Below are 13,244 nucleotides of genomic sequence, written 5' to 3'. Positions count from 1 at the left end.
TGACAGAACCACAGGCACATAGACACAGGCAACAGAGCATGCACAATGTCGGCACTAGTACAGTGTATATCCACCTTTCGCAGCAATGCAGGCTGCTATTCTCCCATGGAGACGATCGTAGAGATGCTGGATGTAGTCCTGTGGAACGGCTTGCCATGCCATTTCCACCTGAAGCCTCAGTTGGACCAGCGTTCGTGCTGGACGTGCAGACCGCGTGAGACGACGCTTCATCCAGTCCCAAACATGCTCAATGGGGGACAGATCCGAAGATCTTGCTGGCCAGGGTAGTTGACTTACACCTTCTAGAGCACGTTGGGTGGCACGGGATACATGCGGACGTGCATTGTCCTGTTGGAACAGCAAGTTCCCTTGCCGGTCTAGGAATGGTAGAACGATGGGTTCGATGACGGTTTGGATGTACCGTGCACTATTCAGTGTCCCCTCGACGATCACCAGTGGTGTACGGACAGTGTAGGAGATCGCTCCCCACACCATGATGCCGGGTGTTGGCCCTGTGTGCCTCGGTCGTATGCAGTCCTGATTGTGGCGCTCACCTGCACGGCGCCAAACACGCTTACGACCATCATTGGCACCAAGGCAGAAGCGACTCTCATCGCTGAAGACGACACGTCTCCATTCGTCCCTCCATTCACGCCTGTCGCGACACCACTGGAGGCGGGCTGCACGATGTTGGGGCGTGAGCGGAAGACGGCCTAACGGTGTGCGGGACCGTAGCCCAGCTTCATGGAGACGGTTGCGAATGGTCCTCGCCGATACCCCAGGAGCAACACTGTCCCTAATTTGCTGGGAAGTGGCGGTGCGGTCCCCTACGGCACTGCGTAGGATCCTACGGTCTTGGCGTGCATCCGTGCGTCGCTGCGGTCCGGTCCCAGGTCGACGGGCACGTGCACCTTCCGCCGACCACTGGCGACAACATCGATGTACTGTGGAGACCTCACGCCCCACGTGTTGAGCAATTCGGCGGTACGTCCACCCGGCCTCCCGCATGCCCACTATACGCCCTCGCTCAAAGTCCGTCAACTGCACATACGGTTCACGTACACGCTGTCGCGGCATGCTACCAGTGTTAAAGACTGCGATGGAGCTCCGTATGCCACGGCAAACTGGCTGACACTGACGGCGGCGGTGCACAAATGCTGCGCAGCTAGCGCCATTCGACGGCCAACACCGCGGTTCCTGGTGTGTCCGCTGTGCCGTGCGTGTGATCATTGCTTGTACAGCCCTCTCGCAGTGTCCGGAGCAAGTATGGTGGGTCTGACACACCGGTGTCAATGTGTTCTTTTTTCCATTTCCAGGAGTGTATTTCCAGTCACTGTCATTAGGAGGAGGTATTTCCCATACTTCGCTCATTGTCGAATGTCACCAGATTCTCGCTACGATCGTAACATTCAATTTGAATTACCTTCATAAATATGTGGCTGGTTTCATAGGACGACTCTGCATGGCGTCTGGATGGTAAGCGGAGGTAGCCAGTGACCATAACGAATGGACATTCACGGCTTAAGGCGGTAGCCACTTCTTTCCCTCCTGAACTGGAGAGGCGGGATACAAGCGTGCTGTTGACCTAACCATGTTGCCCTCTGAGCAGGTGAATAGCGAACTAATACTCAGTATGTGTTGGGCAGGCTTCATGATTATGTGTGTTGCGAGTATACTCTGATTTTCATATGAATATTTGAGAAAAGGGTGAGTATCTGTGCTGGACAATTTTGTACCACCATTCTGCACATTTCCTGTCTTTATTTCGTTGAGAGGGCGTCGATTGTGATGTGTTGTTTGCATCGAGGTGGTGAAACACTGGTGCAAGAGTCATTTGATCATTCTCTTGACATGGGAAACACAATTATGAGTATTAAAACCTTCGTTAATTTTGTAAAGAGCAAGGATGATCTGGAATCTGTTATGTCATTGACAACAGTGATCATTAAAAAGATATGAATGGAACTACCAGATTCCTCCGTTTTCGAGTTCATCACATACGAGATAAGCTTCTAATTACTCAATAATTTGCAGCACGTCCCGCATAATTACCACACTAAGGTTTCAGCTCTCTAGAGACATAATTTTCACTCTCCTTTCGGAATTATTGTGTGCAAGCTATTGGTAGCATATTGCTATGTGGTTGATATCCAAAACGGTCGCGCAAACCATGTATAAATACATGAAATTCTAGAAATTTTCATAAGCTACTAAATAATTTCAGCATAAAAGTGTCACAAATATCATGGGTTTTTCGCATGTTAAAACGGATATTGAAGATGATATCGGTTTCGAGATTAGTAAATTATTTCGCGTTCGAAGAAGCATTTCTCATCGACAGGGCTCAGAAAGTAAATGTTGTTGTAATCCCAGGGTCTGGAGATGGTCGCAGAAATCACAGAAGAAAGCAGGACAGACCGGAAACAGTACCGTTAGCAGTCACCTTTGTGCCAGAGAAACCAGCCCATCCTTTATACACCAATTCGGAGAGTGGCTGCTGTCGGCGGGGAGTGCTCCAACCGCGGATCACGACAGTGTGTAGGGAGCAGTTGCCTTGTGACCATTGGCCGTGATGGAAGACCGATCGCCCTCGTGGGGATACAAATCCTTCTGCACCACACAAAACCATCACAACGATATGGTATCGTGCTAGAATCGTTAGTGGTAATATGGCCTGGGTGAAGATCTGTTTCAAGCCCAAAAATTCAATCTTTCCTTGACGGTAGCAGAGCAGTGTAGTTGACAAAGTACCTTAGGCGATAATTTCAATATTTAACGATTTGTAGATCAGTTGTACATGGTTTGACTGTCAGTGCTATATGATTGCTGTGTGTCCGTACAAAATAGTTTTCCAGTGGAATTCTCGTAATTTGTCCGTCTGTAAAAAGTGGCGGATAGCGCTCCTATAACAGAGCAGCGATTTGGTGGGTAAATTCAGTAAGTACCAATCAGAATGCGCCATTCACAGGAAGTTTCATGGCGTCAGAAAACCACAAGATATCCTTTGGGGGTCATAGGAGTCTCTTTAGACTGGTCCGAACAATACAGGGGCAGAACAAGGCATCTACGGAAATTTCCGTGATGTCAGAGAGTCACATTATGTCTTCTTTGTTCGAGTGGTCAGATACAGGTCCAGAGAGACCAGCCTCCTCTGGTTAGGACAGGTGGGATGCTGTCCCCCTTCTGCCATTGTAGCTTCAGAGCATCTCCAGACCAGCAAATGTAGATCGAAAATTCACAGATAATTTCAACTATTTTCCTCGTCTGTAGGACAGTGCTTCGAATTCTAGGAGAATCTTTTACATATCCGATCTGCTGTGTGTGTATGTTTCCCTGACGATCTGTCGTGGGTTTCGAAATATGTCATGAACTTTTACATAAGTAATTGTACCGATTTTCCCGTCTGTGCTTAGACATCAATGTGGGTTTCCGATTGTAGAACTGTGCTTCGAAAAGTGAGGAAAATAAAAAATAAGTGCCTTAACATCCCTAACTCCAGCAGAAAATATAGACTGTCTCTCAAAGTGCCTTCAAACAGGCAGAAAAGTGGTCAACGTTTTATTTTGAGTTACAGAGATATTTATTTCTTTATTTCGAGAAGTAGGTAAAAGTAGCGCTCTGTGTAGAGTCACAATTTATTTTTTAGTCCACCTGCTACTAGTTTCAAGAGGTACTGTGAACTTTTTTCCCAGCAGGATGACACCAGTTATCTGTGACACCTTCAATTTTGAGCTGTATTGCGATTTTAGGCACTCACTGTGTTTCACTATGCAAGTAGTGTGTAATTAGGACCAACCTGTATGATTGATTATGCAATTAGGACTGATCTTTACATCAGCTTCCCGCCAAAAATAAATAAAGTAGACTAACTTAACGTTCCTCTCCTTCAACAGGACAGTGACTGAGCGTTTCCCACTACTTCCAGAGGTTGGGTGGTGGTGGGGGCTAGGTGACATCATAGGAGTGGACGAGGGATAGGCGGTTAAGTTAGATGAGGGGGTCCAATTGCCCTATTGTCTCGTCAAAACTTTGAATTTCCCGCCCTTTCTTCTGGGTTGAGGAGGGGAAAGGAGGGTAGGGGTAGGGTAGTGGTTTCCGAGAGGGGTGGTGGGAGAAGGGGACACATGCTGGCCAGGGGAGCTGATGGCGGCCAGAGTGGGAGGGGGGAATTAATTGATCAATTAATTTGATATCAAAAGTGCGTCAGGAACCTTGTTTGTAGTTCGAAAAATTCTAAGAAAATATTTTATATCTTATCAAGTCGCTTTCATCATCAAGTGCATTTCCTTCCCCTTTCTTCTATATGTTATTCCTGTCAGCAACTTTGATGCATGGGATGAGACGATTGTGTGATAGTTCTCGCTCTTATCTGTCATTGCTGTTTTCGGCATCTTGTGAATTGTATTTTTTCAAGAGCTGAACGGTTTTGCCCCAGATTCATAGATTCTACAAATGAGCTTCTATAGTCGAATGTTATCTATACCCTCTGTCTTATTGATTGCAAATCTTCCAAAGCCCTGTTGAACCCTGACGCTAATACCTGATTCCTGTCTTCCATATAGATTCCCATTTCTTCCTGTGTCACTTCAACTTGTAGATACCTTTAATGTTCCCTCTCCATATATCCTCCGTCTCATCTCTGTCATCGTTTAACAGTAGGCTTCCTTTTGCATTCTTTTCACTGAAGATAATTTTAACTTTTTCATTTCGCTGAATCAGTTCTTTCAACGTCCTTTACTTTTTCAGTGTTATGTGTTATTAATGTAGTTTAAGTTAAGTTCCTATCATGTGGGTGCTTTAAGTAATTAAAGTTACCACACCAAAATTTTCTGTGTGTATGATAGCCTGTCATTTGGCAATTGTTCAAGGTTTCTTCTTCAGTATTGCTGTCATCGAGTGTCCCACGTGTTGCGCAACTACGATCTCGCCGCAATCAGATGCACAACATGACACCTCTTAGTTTTATTGCACTCACCTGTCACCCTGACGACTAGATCAAGGAATGACGGTATCCCCTACACATGATACGTTTGACTGCTCAGTTAGTCGTGTGAATAGGCAACACAGCAGCTCCATCCACCTCATCTCCTCATAAATCCACATCGTCGAGTATTTTTCTTCTCTCGTTTTATGACGGTATTTTCAGTTCCAACTACAACTCTGCAGTGTCTCTTCACATCAGTGCCCAGTTTTGAGATTACTTTTTCGTTTCTGATACCTTCCACATTGTTGGACTCTATGAAATATTCTCTTTTGAAGTAATATTATTACTTATCACATCGAAGACAGACTCCAACGAAAAATTATAATGAGGTGGCAAAACTCATGGGATACCTCCTAATATCGTGTCGGACCTCCTCATGCCCAGCGTAGCTCTGCAATTCGACGTGGTATGAGCTCAACAAGTCGTTCAATGTGCCCTGCAAAAATACGATTGTTGAGCCATATTACCTCTATAGCCGTCCACAATTGCGAAAGCGTTATCAGTGCAGGATTTTATGCACGAACCGACCTCTCGATTATGTCCCATAAATGTTCGATGAGATTCATGCCGGGAGATCTGGGTCGATAAAACATTCGCTCAGATTGTCCAGAATGTTATTCAAACCAACTACAAACAATTGTGTCCCGCCATAAAAATTCCATCTCTGTTTGCGAACATAAAGTCCATGAATGGCTACGTTCGTCTCCAGGTAGTCCAATATGACCATTTCCAGTGAATGTTCGGTTCAGTTGGACCAGAGGACCCAGTCCATTCCATGTAAACACGGCCAACACCATTGTGGACCCACAACCAACTTACACAGTGCCTTGTTGACAATCTGGGTCCATGGCTTCGTGGGGTCTACGACACAGCCGAACCCTACCGTCAGCTCTTACCAGCTCGAAGCGGCGCTCATCTGACCAGGCCACGGTTTTCTAGTCGTATGGTTACAAGGCCAGGAGAGGCGCTGCAGGCAATGTCTTGCTGTTAGGAAAGATACTGTCCTTAAGGAAATGTTCGCCGTACGTCTCATGTTGATTTCTGCCGTTATTTCATGCAGTGTCGCTCGTCTGTTAGCATTGACAATGCTATGCAAATGCGCTTACTCTAGGTTAAGTGAAGGCCGTCGGCGATTGCGTTGTCCGTGGTGAGATGTAATGCCTGAAACTTGGAATTCTCGGCACAATCTTACCACTGCGTATCACGGAATATTATATGCTCTAAAGATTTCCGAAATGTAATGTCCTATGTGTCTAGCTGCACTTACCGTTCCACGTTCGAAGTCTGTTAACTCCCGTCTTGCGGCTGTAATCACGTCCGAGACCTTTTCATATAAATCACCTGAGTGCAAACGATCGCTCCGCCAGTGCAGTGCCCTGTTACACTGACAATCCAAAATATTATGACCACTGCCCACTTCGAGGTTAGATGCCGCCTGGTGACGTTGCAGTCACGTGGCAAACTATGGACAACATGTAATCGCGACAGAGACGGATGGGGTATCACCCTAGCGAAGATATGAGCTGCATATGGGGAAGTCCAATTTTTATTACTGAAAGCCTGTGAACGAGTATCTCGAAAACCGCGAAACTGGTCGAATGTTAACGTGTTAATGTTACATCTACCGAAAGAGGTAGAAGGACAGCGAACCTACCATTACGCGCTAAATGGTTGAACGTCAACGACTCTTCACAGAACGTGGGTTTCGGAGGCACGTCTGCCCTGTGTCATCTCTGCATAAAGAGAACAATGCTGGTGCACTCACAATTGTTTCAGAGCACACCGTTCATCGTACATTGTTGCACATGAAGCTCCGCAGCAGATCACGCCTAGGTGTTCACACGTTGATCCAACGACATCTTCAATTACGGTTGCAGTGGGAATGGGACCATCGGGATTCGACAGTCGATTAATGGAAATGCCTCGGCTTTTCGGGTGAATCACATTTTTCTATACTAGGTCGATGGTCCTCTCAAAAAATAACCATCACCAAGGCGGAAGGCGGCTCGAAACGTGCAGTGCCAGCGCAGGCTGGTGGGAGCAGTATTATGCCACGGAATAGATTCTCCTGTGCTTACGTGGGTGGTAGCAACCGAAGAGACGCTGACAGCTGCGAGCCACCTTCATGCTTAATGTCTTTCCCGACGCGCGATATTATCTTTCAGCGATATAACTGTCCGCCTCTCTGAGCCAGAATCGTGCTACAGCGGTTTGAGGAGCATTGTAGTGAACTAGCGCTGGTGTCTCGGCGACCAAATTCGCCTGATGTAAATCCTATGGAACCCATCTATGTGACTATCGGGCGCCATCACAGCGTACGCAAACCAGTCGCACAGTTATTTAGGCGAATTACATGACCCTGTGTAGACATCTAATGCCACATACCTCCACAAAACTACCAACAAACTGTCGGATCTGTGATACGCAGAATCAGTGATGTATTTCGTTCCCAAAAAAAGCTATTAAGTAGGTGGACATAATTTTTTGACTAATCAGTGTATGCCTTCTATATGCGCTACTACCGCCATCTGTATAAGTGCATACCGTTCTCCTATGACTTTAGTCACCTCAACTTACTAAGTCGGAGATGCTGGACGAAAGAAAGCTACAATGTCTATCGGCTTTCTCACGTCCTCAACTCAGGCCATGAGTGGCCCGTCAGCAGTGGAACACATGGCCAGACTCCATGATCGACCGAGCAACACAAAGGAGCTGCATCTCCCATAGCAGGTTCACATCTTCACTCGTATTCGCACCACTGTATTGACTTTGTTCGCGTATACTGTATTTGAAAGTTGGTAGCATTTGGCGTACGTTACGTTTAGTTATACTACTTGTCTTGTTGCCAATCTCTCGTTTTTGGTCTACTCTTGGATAAGTGTGTTTCTCGAGCGACATTTCTCCATTCATGATTCGGCGGGATTCAACTACTTCCTGCCCGAGGCACTTTTACGTTTATTTCTTACAAGCACAGTATGCGAGGACGTAGGTTGCAAGTGTTACTCGAAGATGAAGAGGTTATCACATGGGAGAATTCGTGGCGGGTCGCGTCAAACAGTCAGAAGATTGATGACAAAAAAAGAAAAGTGTGGGTTTCTGCGACCTGTGTCTGTTTAATTACAATGCACCGGGTTGTACTGCCGCGCAGTGTGTTACTTCTGTCTTAGTTCAGGATCAACTACCTTCATCAATCCTCTGTAGGTCCTTCTGCAAGTCATTCCTTTCTTCTGGAGTTGCTACCTTCTTATAAATAACCGCATCATCCGCGAACAGCTTTGAGGAGCTTCCGACGCATTCTGCAAGATCATTTATATACACTGTAAACAGTAACAGTCCTAACATACTTTTTTGGGGTACTCCCAAAATTACCTTCACGTATGTCGACTTCGTTAACTCATTCCAGTGTTTGGCTCAACGCATGTATGAGAAAATTTTCTTTTCCTTCTGTTACGAACTTTACGAGGTCCTACCAACGTTCTGGTTTCATAGATTTTAACCTTCATGGTTGTATTACAAATATTTTGGCGGCAGGAAGGGCATCCGGCTACCCCTTAAATTAACCTTGCCAAATACGATTAACCATGCAGACCCTGAATCATTGCGGGAAAAAGGCACAAGCAAAAGAAAGAAAAGAAAGGTTGTATTACAAACATTTGCTCCAGATACCACACATATCGTAAAATCAAAGCGTGTGTGCGTTTACTAAGAGAGATAACATTCCATCTAATAAAGAAGTTCTATATATCTGCTCATTATATTATCATTCTAATGAAATATATCTATTCTGAGATAAATTGATTGCAATGGCCAAACGATAAAAAAAATTTTCTGATTTTAAAACAGAGCAGATATATTCCGTTCGTATGAGAGGACCCAACGTGGTGCGAATACGTCTTCTACGTTTCCCACTTTCTGCAGCATACACCTATCACTCTCACAAACCTCGCCCAAATAATGCGTTAATGGAGCAAACTAGGGTGTTCGCTATATCCTGCTGCACTCTGCGGACGTTGAAAGGCCTATACACAGGATAAAATTTTGCAAGAAAATTTCATATTGAACCAAAGATGGCCAAATGTAGTATCGATTGTGTAGTAGCGTCGCTGCTCAACAGTGATCGTTGGTTCAAGGTGTTACGGGTAATGTGCTAGAGTGACTTTAGATAGGGAGCTGTAACGAAGATTCAAGTGTAAAGGCGTGTTGTGCTGGATATATACCTACTCGCTATGGGCAGTAATGATTTTTAATTTGAATCATACTGTACTTGAAACAATTAAGGTAAAGAAAGATGTTTTGTTTCCAATGCAATGAGAGTATTCGTAAGTGATAATTGAGACAATGTATATCACTCACATACAATGATTTTGTAAAGCTAATTGTTAATGTATAATCAGTTTATTGTGTGTTAATTGTGAACATTATTAATCCTGAAACAGTCAAAATACAAGTTTTAAAGTTAGTGCGTTATTGTTACTTACCACAAATTAATACCAGTTTTTGAGATTCATGTCGTTTTTGATTAATTATTTTGCTCAAGAAGTAATTGTCTCAGTCATATTTTATTTAATTAAAATGTATGCTAAGAAACAGCCATGCACAATAGCCATATGCTATACACAATTTAAAGTACTGACAGAGAGCAGTGCGAAGAGCGTTATCATTGCACAGATAAAAATAAGAAATTTTATTATTTCAGGGATAGCATCAATAAGCAGAGGGACCATTATTTTCAAATTGATCAAGTTTTGTTTTATTAGCAGGGCCAATTTCAAATCAATAGAGTTGCATCAGATTCAGTTTTTGTGTTATTTAAATTCATACAGTTTTGGTTTCGTTCAAAGTTATTGACGGTTTACGTGCAAAGCGCATAAGTGACGAGATAAATTACACGTTGTCATGTCATTCCCATTCTAACAGATGTGCTGCAGATTACTGCCAGTTACGTTACTAAAAACGTACATGGTTCAATGTAATGGTACAGCTAGAGAGGAAATACCGACTAGTCCTTATCACCACAAAAATTACTTACTAGTGGTCGGCTGGCACTGTTCAGCAGAGAACAGAGTGATCCACTGTGTACACTTACCTCTGGTGAGAGGAGAATGCATGAGATAGTGCACGCTTGCGCCCCCTGCACTCTCCCCAAAAATCGTCACGCTGTTGGGATCGCCACCAAAGGCTTCAACATTCTCTTTGACCCATCTGAGCGCCGCCACCTGATCCTTGAGACCGTAATTCCCTGGGGCATTCTCGTCGCCCGTATTCAGAAAGCCTGAAACAAATACAGACACATAAGGTTAAAATGATCTTTCCCCAAGACATTCATCTCACAATTCACAACAGTCTAGTCACCCTAATTAAACAGTAAAATACATTGGACTAACAGCCGACCAAAAACTAACGTGGAATCTCCACTTACTAACCGTCTAGAAGAAAGCCCGAAATAGAATAAAACTACTAACAGGTCGGATACTGTCAGTAAGTCCTCCTACTATTATCCACACCTAATAGACTATCATCAATCCCGTTCTTACCTCTGCCAACACAGCATGGACCTCAGCCGCTCGTAAATTTTACCCCTACCACAAAACCCTAGAGCGCCATAATCTCAACATTGCCTACCATACCCAGCTACCTTTCTTCACCCCTTTTCTGTCTGTTCTTGTCAGACAAATTGCTCCATCTCTTTTAATACCTGGAACACCTACACCTCACCTATTGTAAGACGTCGTGGTCTCCTGACCTTCATTGCTTACATATTCCGCCCTGACAATCATATTCCGCACATCAAGACGCTTCATTCGAACCCAAACTCGATAAGGTAAAGTCAGTGTTGTATGAATTCATGTAAACGATATCCAAATAACTAATAAATCGCAAATGCGCACCGATATTGAAATACTCGAGGCTGGCATAAACACACATTCAAGACACGACGGTCGCAGGGGCTTTTAGTTCAGGAGACGCAAATTGCACGCTGGGGGGCCGGTCCCTTCAGAGGACGACTCAGCCTATCTACGTTGGCCGGCGACCACCCATAGAGCAGACAGCATTTGCCGAGTGAAAGGAAGAACGACCCTGTGTTTGGCTTAAAAGCAAATTCCGCTACATTGTGTGGGAGCGCCCAGTCTACGCATTCTTTACAAATACAGCATGCAGTTTCAGAGATTTTCACAGGGAGACAGCAAACGCCAAACGCCGTTGCTACAGATTTCCGGATTGGTCGCCTTAAACGAAACGTCATTCTCCCATTTTAGAAGAGCAATGCTGATTGGCAGACAATATTCCTGATGCCTTGAGCTGAAGGAGTAATGGAAGAGACCAAAAGATATACCCCTTAACATCTGGCGTGGAGAGGGGCCGTTCCGTTGTCGCTCTAAAAGCGAGAACACGTAACGAGAGAGTGCACGCTCGTATGTGTACTCAAAGAGCGAGGAACAAGTCTCTCCTCAGTACTTCACTGGGAGAGTACCTCTGTCGAGAGCAAATTGAAGTGCAACTCTATATTGAGTCCTCACAATTAAGCGTTGCTCACTGTGTTGGCTGCCACACTTATTGTGCGGTATGAACGGACAGAGTTATAGTTAAATGCCTGCGAGCGAATTTTTGAGTGGCATCTCGGTGCACTGGTTATCTGACCAGTGTAACACGCCAATAGTTAGACTAGGGGCGAATAGGAGTCCTTGACTTCATCAAGGCGTCAGGAGAGTTTGACTGATGAAGGTCAATCCACATAGGACAAGAGTTATCTTATTTGTCAACAGCGAGCGGCACAGACAGCAGTCATCACAGCTTATGGTCTTGTGCGCTACAGCTCTTGCGAGCCCCATATTTCCTTCACAACAGTACACTTCACTGCATTTCACACATGACAGCCTCGACTGTACCTAGCAACATTCTAACGGATAATTATTCAAGTTGAGTAGGCGCAGCTCTCAGCCATTCTGTCAAGTCAATAACAATCTTAAACTCTGTATAGAAATTTCATTAGCGAATCCTATCCTTGAGAGATAACTTCACATTCCAGAAAGAACCCGGAAATAACTTGTTCAGTTCATAACTAAATGTGCCATTGTGATTTCTCAGAATTTTAGCAAAATAAATAATAATCTTCGTTACTTTCATGTTTTTCTTACACTAACTAGCACTACTCCAGTACCCAAGTATCCCACTAGTTACGTAAGAAATTTTGTGAATTTTTGTGTCATTTCCTTACAGCAAACGACTCCAGAAGATATTTATTGCTGAGAGATTTTCAGGCATTTCTCTTTAGAACGTTAGGAGCGTCTGTCTGACTTCTGTAGAAGTGTGGGGGTGGAAATTGCATCTTGCATCAGCCACAGGATAAAGGGTACATCTCAGATTAATCCGTTGCCCAGAATGGCAGAATAGCACCCTCACGCTCACACTATGTTTCCAATGAAACTGAGTCCAACAATCTATAATCTCCTCCATACATGAGAACCCTGACCAGATTCCATTCCTATGTCAACAAGTTCCACCTTACCTCCATCTCCACGCATTTCATATCCTTCCCCAACTGAATTTCAATCGTCGTCCCCTCACAGACTGTGAAACCACCCCGAGGTCTATCCTGCCATACACCGTAACCAACCCTACCCATCTTATTCCATCCGTAATGAAGGCTCCAACCCTCCCCTTCCTCACTGAGCTGGATCAAAATCCTATTCTGAAGCTTGCACCCAGACTATCAGTTCCTTCGTACAATAACACCCCTCAACCTTCTCCATTCAACATTCTCCGTGATATCTCCCACAGCCCAAACCAAATTGCCGACTACCTAGAGCCCACATTACATCATCCTCACTGTGATTTTGAATGGACATCTCATCACCACCACCACCACCATCATCATCATCTTTTCATAAACACATCAATCTGAATTATACAGTTAATAAACCATACCGACTTATTGTGTCATGGCCGAATGGATTTCACATTGGCTCTGAGCACTATGGGACTTAACATCTATGGTCATCAGTCCCCTAGAACTTAGAACTACTTAAACCTAACTAATCTAAGGACAGCACACAACACCCAGTCATCACGAGGCAGAGAAAATCCCTGACCCCGCCGGGAATCGAACCCGGGAGCCTGGGCATGGGAAGCGAGAACGCTACCGCACGACCACGAGCTGTGGACAGGATTTCTCATTAAAACCCATCGTTTCGTCTCCATCTGCGGAGGATATATTCAAGGGCGAGCGTAGCTTCTTCGAGTGTCCGATTCACACTCTGGT

At 44.7% G+C, this 13,244-nt stretch overlaps 1 protein-coding gene across 6 annotated transcripts in view; it reads right to left on the bottom strand.

Moving 5' to 3' along the window:
- LOC126253375 (juvenile hormone esterase-like) overlaps window positions 1-13,244 on the bottom strand; it is a 295,839-nt gene that overhangs the window by 245,262 nt on the left and 37,333 nt on the right. For 5 of the 6 annotated variants that reach the window (XM_049954658.1, XM_049954657.1, XM_049954656.1 and 2 more), the window contains exon 4: window positions 10,071-10,256. The exons of the other annotated variant lie outside the window; for it this stretch is intronic. In XM_049954658.1, coding sequence (XP_049810615.1) covers window positions 10,071-10,256 — 186 coding nt within the window. The remainder of the gene's footprint in view (window positions 1-10,070; window positions 10,257-13,244) is intronic. 6 annotated transcript variants of the gene reach the window in all.

The sequence above is a fragment of the Schistocerca nitens genome, chromosome 4 (assembly GCF_023898315.1).
Source record: "Schistocerca nitens isolate TAMUIC-IGC-003100 chromosome 4, iqSchNite1.1, whole genome shotgun sequence".
Classification (NCBI taxonomy): Eukaryota; Metazoa; Arthropoda; class Insecta; order Orthoptera; family Acrididae; genus Schistocerca; species Schistocerca nitens.
Note: the sequence above shows the minus strand (reverse complement) of the source record. Positions and strands in the feature narration are given on the sequence as shown.